This window comes from Nansenia antarctica, assembly GCF_963989245.1.
Source record: "Nansenia antarctica genome assembly, chromosome: 4".
NCBI classification, from domain to species: Eukaryota; Metazoa; Chordata; class Actinopteri; order Argentiniformes; family Microstomatidae; genus Nansenia; species Nansenia antarctica.
This window is the reverse complement of record NC_137689.1, coordinates 71,024,011-71,033,907: the sequence shown is the minus strand read 5'-3', so window position 1 is coordinate 71,033,907 and position 9,897 is coordinate 71,024,011. Positions and strand designations below refer to the sequence as shown.

Below are 9,897 nucleotides of genomic sequence, written 5' to 3'. Positions count from 1 at the left end.
GTTGTGTGTGTGTGTGTGTGTGCGTGTGCGTGTGCGTGTGTGTGTGTGTGTATGCGTGTGTGTGTGTGTGCGTGTGTGTGTGTGTGTGTGTGTGTGTGTGTGTGTTGAGGGGTCGTCCTGCAGATTGCTTAGAGTCCTCAGATCAAACTGAAATGAGCTGGTCCACAAGCCCTTGCACTGTGACAACTGTAGACTCCACCATTTTGTGTGCTTGTGCGTGTGTGTGTGTGTGTGTGTGTGTGTGTGTGCGTGTGTGTGTGTGTGTGTGTGTGTGTGTTCAAGTAACAGATGGGAGGGGGAGAAGAAGAGAAATCAAGGTTTTGAGAAATCGATACACAACATGAGGATCATTGAAAACGACGATGTATTTTAACTGTAACTATCGCAGAGAATAGAGATCACGTATACTCCTTTAGAATTGATACATGACAATATTAACGCAATATCGTATTACTCTATACTAAGGAATGCAACTGCGCACATGCACAGAAAAATATGTTTTTATGAAAATATATGTATAAATATATGACAAAGTATATTTAATTAGAATGCTATGCACCCTTATAGAGTTGTTATGGATGTTCTTTAAGCATATTAACTAGACTATAGGCAAACGCCCACATCATGGGGAATGTAGAGGCTTGGTAGGTATTTCCACTTGTTTTATTTTCTTTTGTACTGTCTTGGAAAGAGGAAAAACAATCGTGAATATGTATACAAGCCTTTCAGTCAGATCAACTCTGACATGAAGATATGTATAGATCATCTACCCTGTACACCAGCTCAAACCATTTACAGAAATTAATAAAGAAAGATGTGACATACCTGTTATTTTAATGCACTTTGTGGTGTGTTTTGTGTGAATCAAATGTTAATATGTAGCCTATGCATGTGTATAAATGGTTATAGGCGGCCTTTATATATCATATTATTCAAGGCAGGTTAACCCTTACCTGACATAGGAGTTATAGAAAGATCAGAAGTGATTCATTCTCCTATCCCTTTTGTTTTGTTTTGAATGCCCTTTAATTATAGGTATAGCATAGCATAGCATAGAGTACAGCACAGTGTTTTATCTGTACAGTATAGTATAGTGGATAGTGTACATAGCCTTTATTTATGTAAACCAGCTCCTTTCCCTTCTTGTTTTTTTAGTTTATTTTTTCTTTCCTAGCACCAGGGGAGCCCCCCCTCCCAAATTTCGTTGTTTGGTACCTGTACTATAGCAATGACAATAAAGACCATTCATTCATAATTCTCCACGCTCAACACACAGGTGGTTTACTGTAGATCCTATAAAAACTACAACTCCCACTGCACTGGAGTGACGTCACAGTCTGTTGCGCCTATCAGACGTGTCGCGCCCCCTTTGCAGTGTTGTTTTGAGAGGTAGTGGGTATTCCTGTAGTTCTCTGAGCACGTGCAGGGCAATGTGGTGGTCTCCACGCACAGATAAGAGAGATCGACTGTAAGTAAAAACCGTAAAGCAAGCACATGCATTTACTGTGATTGCACTAGGTCTAGATTATCGCTTGTTTTTGCATTGAAAGAGCACGGTTTGTTCAGCGGTTTGTTGGAGCAGTTCCGATCGGCCGGAGGATGTCTGCTGGGAGTCACACCACCACTAGTCGGGCGATCCCGACCACCCGACGTGTCACCATCAACGACGCGGCTCACATGCCCCAAGACTACTCCACCACCCCGGGAGGGACCCTCTTCAGCACGACCCCCGGAGGTAACGACCACCGGGAATAGCCTGACCATGCAAAAAAAAAAAAAAAGACGATAATAATGATAATGTCATAGCCTTTGTCATGTTTATGCATGCATTGAACAACGTAATTGAATCTATTATTAGGTTTGCATGCATCTCTTAACCACATGACCATGTCTGGACATTTTCTCCTCTCTCATTCGTCTGTTTGATTGTATACAATCTATGCGACGCTCCGCCTTGTGGTACGTGTCTCTCTCTTCTCCACGTCCCCCTCCAATTTATACCACCGACCTATTACCCGCAATGCCATTTTGGAGCGAACACAAGCTGTTGCCGCGCAATAGGGGTTTACACTGGCCCATAGTTGACCAATTACAGAGGGTGCAGTAGTGTTTTGATCTCAACGTCGCCAGTAGGCTACCCCCCATGGCAGAGTGTCTCTTGCAGAAGAGTCTCTCTCTCTGTCTTTCTCTCTGTCTTTCTCTCTGTCTCTCTCTCTCTCTCTCTGTCTCTGTCTCTCTCTCTCTGTCTCTGTCTCTCTCTCTGTCTCTCTCTCTGTCTCTCTCTCTGTCTCTGTCTCTGTCTCTCTCTCTCTGTCTCTCTCTCTGTCTTAAGATAAACAAAAAAAACATTCTGTGTGGTTTAGAATGCCATCCGTCCCAAGGGCATGCAGTCCTGTCGTGGGCTCCTCTTCAAGGTGAAGACCAATAAGGGTAGTGACAAACAGAGAACCTTGACCAGTGGGAATGTGTTCCCAGGTTAATACTAGCTATTACTTATCTATTATTTTTTTATTATTGTGGGAAGGTGAATGCTGGCCACAGCTGATACCATGTTCCCTACTGCCCCCCCCCCCCCCGAACATAGTCCCCAAATGATAATGTTCTGGTCTGCAGACCAAGGAAATACAGTGGTCTGGTTATCTGGTTATACCAGCGTTTGACCACCTGTTTTGATGTAATATACGTCAAAACCGTAAGATACATTGTGCAGCAGTCGTTTCCCCCCCACGCTCTCATACGAGGTGGTTTTCACTGCACACGATTCCACTTCTTCTAAGGTCGAGTGTGTTTGTCAGCTGAAGCTGAACAAATAAATATGACGGTTGGAGGCATGCAGACTGATCATGTGATTGGTGCTGGTTGCCACGGACAACCGGGTACTGTACAAGACGTGCAAGTCACGTGACACATTTCTAGCCGACACTGATCTCCCTGACTTCCTCTTTGTGATCCCCCTCATCAACGCCCCCCCCCCCCCTCCCCTGTGACCTCCGCCCAGGAACCAGAATCATCTACGACAGGAAGTTCCTCCTGCAGTGTCGGACCTCCCCCCTGGCGCGTACCCCCCCCACCCACCTCCCCGACATCCCCGGGGTGACCAGCCCCATGTCCGAGGAGACGCCCCCCCCCAAACACACCCTCAACAACAACAACACCGTCAGCAAGAGCACAGGTAACGGTCCTGGGTGTGTGTGTGTGTGTGTGAGAGTGTGAGAGTGTGTGAGTGTGTGAGAGTGTGTGAGAGTGTGTGAGAGTGTGTGAGAGTATGTGAGAGTGTGAGAGAGTGTGTGAGAGTGTGTGAGAGTGTGTGAGAGTGTGTGAGAGTATGTGAGAGTGTGTGAGAGTGTGTGAGAGTGTGTGTGTCTGTGTGTGTCTGTGTGTGTGTGTGTGCTCATTTCTGTGGCGGATGTGCGCAGTCCCGTCACTAACCTGATGTTGTCTTGTGTCTCCAGGTGATGACGACCAGTTTGAGATGGACATCTAGCCAATCAGACGGAGCCGCAGCCGTGGGCGTGGCACAGCCATGACAGATGACCGGGCAGCAGCGGCGGCCTCTCTATTGTTGTCTCGTACTGGTTGTTTGCCGTCTCCATGGAAACAGGTTACTGTAGATAATGGTAAAGGTTGCCACATAGATCGACTATGTGTTATTCAACCCTGTATTATACTCTCAGGTGTTAAAAGACGTCACGTTTAACCTAATCTTCTACAAGATCCAACACGCTTCACTCTGGCCCGACCTCTTCGTCCGATGATTAGACTAGTGTATTGTTTAGTCTTTCGTCCTGTCTTCCCCTTGTTGCTTTATACTGGTGTGATGCTTTTCTTTTTGTTTTGTAATGAAAGAGTTGTCTTATCCCAGATTGTATTTTGCGAGCACAGGTGGCATTCTCAGGATGAATTATTCATTTTTTTTCTCAGTTTTAAAATATAATAATTTTGTTACATACGCTCTGGAAACTAGGGCTACATTCTGCCTTATTATTTCTTGAGAGGAAATCAAGCATTAAAAGAATGTTTTGTCATTCCCGTGGTGTCTGCTGTTGAATGTGTTTTGTTGTTTACCTGTTAGGACCTCAGTGGGCCTTGCGGTTAAGCGGGGTACACACATAAGGATTTTCCAAATCTTAACCGAAATCTTATCTGAGACAGACCCCACACATGAAGAAACAAAATCTTGGATTGAACAGCCTTGATCGTATTGTGTGTGGTGTGCGCCGATTTCCCCATTTCAGCACCCCACAGACGTAAAGATTTTCGTTACGACAGACTCCAGACTCTCTAGAGTCTCGTTCCCCAAGCCAGAAATCTCGCGTGAACCCATCCTTTTAATATTGCCTTTAAATGACAAAATAATTAAATTAAGATTATATAATGATTAAAACACTTTGAGTCGCAACGTTTGCAGGAAAAGCGCTGTACAAATAAAGTTATTATTATTATTATTATCTAACGTAGTACCCTGACTGACCTGTACGAGACAACCATGTGTGACAGGGCAAATAAAGTGCCGAATAACGAAAAGAAGAAGTCAGCTCGCTTCTAATTCCACCAAACAATCTGGCAACCCTATGATTTCTCGTCGTAAGTATTGAACACATTTGACATTTACGATTGCTGGCCACGCCCATTTTCCGAGCAGGTTGTCGGGAGAGATTGACTCTTAACACACCTCACACCACAGGATTTTGTTATAGGAAAATGTTAAGAGCCATCTGATGATCGGGCGTTTTCTGTCGTTTTCAGCCATCCCAAAATCGGCCAGAAAATCCTTGTGTGTACCCCGCTTTAGAGTGTCCGCCCTGAGATTGGGAGGTCGTGGGTTCGATCCCCGAGCCGAGTCATACCACCAAAGACTATAAAAATGCTACCTGATGCCTCCTTGCTTGGCTTTCAGCATTAACGGTTGGATTGGGGTAAGACCCTGTGACATACCAGCGTCATGCCCAGGGGGTGTACTTGTACTTGTACATAAATCCGTCTCACGCTACGGAAACAGGAGATAGGCTCCTGCCCCCTAAGGGGCATTAGGCTTGAGAGAACCATCAGTTCTCAAGGCTTCTTACTTAGTAGAACCTATTTGAGAACATAATCCTATCAATGTTCTAAAGTGACAAATCAACCAGACACAAATGAAAATACATAATATAGTGTTTATTCATCGAAAATGTTCAGTGTACATTTTATTCAATCAAAAACACATTTCGGTCCATTTAAAAAAATAAGTTTCTCATGAAATATTTACATTTTAAAATATAACTGCATCAACACTATGGTCATACAGAGGAAGAATCAAGAGCTTTGTGGGGTAGGCATTGACGAGCCTAACAAGTCTTTATAGTGGCTGTTGCCTTAGTTCATGGGTCCATAAGAGGGTAGAAATCACAGCGTCCTCAACTGTTTCTGTTTCTGTTGATATCCTATCCAGTGCTTCTGTTCTGAGTCGGACTGGAATATCTATTCTGTGGTTCTGTCTGTGGGAAACTGCAGCAGCGGATTACCCCGTTACCCCTCTGGTAACCGTTGACGACAGGATGAACCCCCATAACTCGACATGAACCGACTAGCGCAAAGAAAGAGAGAGAGAGAGTTAGCTCCTCTCTGTCTCGTCATGCAGCTAGCTAGCCCTGTGGTGATGATGTCATAACCAATAGGAGTGGTGTTCTCTGGGAACCAGGAAGTGCCTACGGATGGGGGCGTCCATCTTGGCTCTCAGGCGGGCGGCTCAGTGGCAGCCACACTGCTCCACCACCATGCCCTCGTGGTGGCGCATCACCACCTCGCCGTTCTCGATGTAGAGCATGGAGAGGGGGGCGAGGCGCGTGGGCACGCAGGACGGGCACGGTACCCGGTCTGGGTGGTGAAGCTTCAGCAGGCTCTGGAGAGAGAGAGAGAGAGAGAGAGTCCATGTTAGTGTCCATGAATAGAAACTACAAGCTCACACTGTTGCACACTATTGTAATTGTAAACAACACAACAACAAAGTCACATCTCCAAAAGTTGACGTTACGACAACAAACAACAATATAATCGGAGTCATTTCAATCTTATCAGGGGTTAACGGTGTCACGGTCTTACCTGCATGTATGCGTGGTTGGTGGGGGTGAAGGTCTCGTCCACGGGCGTGGGGCAGCTGCCCTCGCAGCGGTAGGCGTTGTAGCGTTTGGGGTAGACGATCCACTCGCTCCAGCCGATCTGGTCGAAGTCCACCCACATGTCCACCTTCCGACACAGCGGGCCTTTGCTCTTCTCCTCTGCGGGGCTCCCCGCGGGGGCCACTCCGGCCACCCCGGCCCTCTCACTGCCCTGGTGGTGTTGGTGCTGGTGGTGGGTATGCCTCTTCCTGCGACGGACCCCCTCACCCACCGCCACGGCTCCGACCGCCACGGCTCGCTCCCGGTCCAGACTGACGTACTTGGAGTGCTCGGCGGTGCGGATGAGGGTGGGGGCCCGGGGGGCCTGGTTCTGATTGGAGAACACCACCATCATGACCCGGTTGGCTGTGGAGTGGTGCTGGACCCTCTCGTGGCGTTCCTCCTCCTCCTTCTCCTCCTCCCCTGGTGCCCCCTCTGCCTGGGCCGGAGTGGAGGGACCCCGGCGCAGCCAGTGGCGGAGCAGGGAGGTGACGTTGAACACCCTCCAGGAGGACGGCGTGGTGGAGGTCAGGAGGCTGGGCTCGGCTCTGAGGCGGCCCAGGAAGAGCCTCTCCTCTGGGCACGGCCGGCTGGGGCAGTGGCCTCTCTGGGAGTGGTAGATGTCCACGGTGACGCGCTCCGAGGCAGAGAAGGCCGGCAGGCGGATCCTCAGCTCGGACCGCTTGACGTTGTCACTTGCAGAGATGGAGGACATGTCGAAGGTGACAGACCACCTCCCGCTGATCTGTTGACAACCTGGGGGATAGCAGAGAGTGAGAGAGAGGCTTGTTAGAGATGCATGAGCCAGACAGACAGGATTATGTTGGCTGTGGAGAACGTGTGCTGTCTGTATAAGCATGAGTCCTTCACCACAGCAGGCCTGAATAACAGACTTTGACCCATTCATTACAGAGAGTCACACGGCCTTCAGTGCCAGCCTCGCGTCCCCCAAGACGAAGCTTTCACACGTCGTCTTTTGACATGCGATGAGCGGTTAATAAAGGTGAATGTTGTTATTGTCGCGCTGTGTATTGCTCTGCGCTTGACACACTTGTCACAGACAGCCTGGGGCTAATTTATACACTTAAACAATACGACCCTAAAGGAGGCATAGCCTACCTCTCCACAATAAGCATTGTAAGTTAATTAGTGTTATAGGTACGGGAGAATCGAGAAGCGCGTTGGCACAAAAAAACCAACCAACTAGCCAATATCCGCGGTAAAAGAATATACAATTAAATTCGATGATATCATCATGATCATATCTGACATAATTTCGAAGTAGGATCTTCTTCGTCACGTTGAATTACTGTGCTAAAACAATTAGTTATATTGTGATGCGTAAATTGGAATCAAATTCTCCCCAAAATGTTAATGTCATTAATTAATCAGAAATGTATAATTAATTAAATATCAAGTTAACAGAGTAAAGATTGAATGAAATGAATGCAGGTACTCACTTTTGGCTACAAGGCTGAGCACGGAGTCCGAGTCGTGCAGCCCCGGGTTGTCCTCGCCTCTCCGGGGCCGGGCGGCGGTGCTGACCGCCGGGGTACGTGGCACGGCGGTGTCCCCCTCCAACAGAGTCCGGTACAGCTGCATCATGTACAGCGGGAACCGGTTGGAGTGGTGCACCGTGTGTCCGTGACCGTGACCCCCACCACCACCGGTGAACCCACGACGCATCCCCTGGAGAAACGCCTCACGGGTGGCTGGAAAGGGCTCTGCGCCAGCGGGGGCACAACACCGGACCAGCAGCGCACAGAGGAAACCCAGAGTTAGTCCTTCCATTATTATTCCAAAAAATCAGTTACAAGTACGACTGCTGTGCTGTAAATCCAAATGCAGACAGTGATGCTCTTGCGGGGAAAAGGATGTGTAGTGTAATTCCAATATCAGCACGTATGCTCAGAGTCAGAGAGACATGCAGGCGACGAAGAGAGAGAGCTCCTTCCCTCAGCTAGTCCAGGTGAGAAGATGCTGTCTGCAGTGAGGAGGAGGACCTTTTTAAACACCCACTGTCCTCTGACTTCTGACCCTCTGACTTCTGACCCTCTGACTTCTGACCCTCTGACTTCTGTCAAAGCATCTGCATGGCTTCTGAAGTGACCCCTTCGTGTGATCTCCGTGGGAGAACAGAGAGAAAGCTCAAAGGGAGTTCTTTTCCCAAGGTCGTTTGTGTATCGAAACCAAACCAAACCTCTTTGGAGTGGCCCGAGGTGTGAACAAGGGTTAATACCTCTGCTTTGATTGTTGTTTATTAGGTGAACCCTATGATAGATGATTAGAGTACCACGACAATAATATTAGTTAAACAGATTAGTAGCTGGACATTCGCTCTTTGATTAATGGTGCCATGAACACGGGAGTTAATCACGTACAAGGCGTTTTTTATTATTAGGCTATTTTGGGCCGTTATAAAAAGAGGAAGCTATCCTCTTTTCACCTAGTTAAGAGAAAGAAAGCCAGCAGTAATGGACAGAAGGTTGCACAAATTCGTGAGCTTAGAATTATAAGGTTCTATCTCCATTTTTGTCAAAATTGAGTTTTTTACATAATCTGATCCATTAGGTGTTTATTAATGCCTGTGTGGTGTTATTTTTAAAATGTTTACATTTTTGTGTTAGTAATGAATAAAATACTAAAGTTCCATCTCACAGAACATAATGGAATGTAAAAACTTTGACGCTCAATATCTCTGAACTACCCTAAACGGAGATAGAACCTTATAATTCTAAGCTCACGACTTCTCTTTAGGACAATGAAGGGTGCATATATAATATGAGGCTTATACATGACATAAACATTGTGATTAAGGCCTACACCCTCATCCTATCACTGTCGCGATCATTAGAATTGCGCCTGCCAATATGACTCAGTCTCACAACAAGATAAGGATGATCAACATTTCATTCTATTCATCTTTTTTTTTTCTTTCTTTCTTTCAATTTATTTTAATGCGTTGGGCCAGTAGGAGAAATCCCCTCGCCTTGACCAGACTAACGTTAATGGAGACCTGATGATTAGTCAGTACAAAAACGAGATGTTCCACAATCATTACAATCATAAATGACGGAATGATTTATTCCATCAGGACAAACGGTTCACCCACACGGGCGTCATCAATGTCGTATGAGAATCTAAGGAAAAACCCACCCCATAAACAGACTTACATGGTGATCAGAGTAGCTTAACAACAAATAGACAATAATATATCTATTGTCGAACACCACAGGAGCCAAGTGCGACCATATAGCAACCACCCAGTGTGTCATAGTGTGTCATAATCTGTGTCATAGTGCACTAATAGATTAGATAGATAGATAGATAGATAGATAGATAGATAGATAGATAGATAGATAGATAGATAGATAGATAGATAGATGTATAGTTAGATAGATAGATGTGACAAATAACATTTGATGTAATTTGAAATTAATTAAATCATTAATAATGAGCCCATATAATAATAATAAAGAAAAAGCAATAACAGAGATACTATAATGGCGATCATGAATAAGGACACGCGAGTGTCCTGATCAACCTGAGTAAAGCATTTATTGCAGGTTGTTAAGCTGGTTTGGTGTTATTGGCCTATGCATGCAGCTTGCCAATGGGGGGATCTTGTAAACATGATTATGATGGATTTCCTCTGAAAAGGGACAGTTGACTGCAGGTATCAATGGCTGCTGTACAGAACTCCGACAACCCTGTTTGATATCTGAGGGAAAAACACAACAAAGCACGCGGCTTATTTGATGAC

General features: G+C 46.2%; 2 protein-coding genes across 3 annotated transcripts; one reads left to right on the top strand and one right to left on the bottom strand.

The window, feature by feature from the left end:
* Nucleotides 1–1,392: 1,392 nt before the first annotated feature.
* Nucleotides 1,393–4,028, top strand: LOC308156600 (eukaryotic translation initiation factor 4E-binding protein 1-like). 2 transcript variants are annotated; one of them, XM_080529978.1, is made up of 4 exons: nucleotides 1,403–1,468; nucleotides 1,567–1,735; nucleotides 2,999–3,172; nucleotides 3,453–4,028. In XM_080529978.1, exons 2-4 carry the CDS (start codon nucleotides 1,600–1,602, stop codon nucleotides 3,482–3,484), a joined length of 342 nt encoding a protein of 113 aa, XP_080386104.1. In that variant the 5' UTR covers nucleotides 1,403–1,468; nucleotides 1,567–1,599; the 3' UTR covers nucleotides 3,485–4,028. The 2 variants fall into 2 exon arrangements, with proteins under 2 accessions (XP_080386103.1, XP_080386104.1); XM_080529977.1 differs by having other exon boundaries at nucleotides 1,393–1,735.
* A 1,697-nt stretch (nucleotides 4,029–5,725) lies between these two features.
* Nucleotides 5,726–7,640, bottom strand: ndr1 (nodal-related 1; the record flags this gene model as incomplete). The annotated part of the gene is made up of 3 exons (XM_080530021.1): nucleotides 7,595–7,640; nucleotides 6,079–6,890; nucleotides 5,726–5,878 (listed from the first exon to the last, which is right to left on the bottom strand). Exons 2-3 carry the CDS (start codon nucleotides 6,847–6,849, stop codon nucleotides 5,726–5,728), a joined length of 924 nt encoding a protein of 307 aa, XP_080386147.1. The 5' UTR covers nucleotides 6,850–6,890; nucleotides 7,595–7,640.
* Between the last annotated feature and the right edge of the window lie 2,257 nt (nucleotides 7,641–9,897).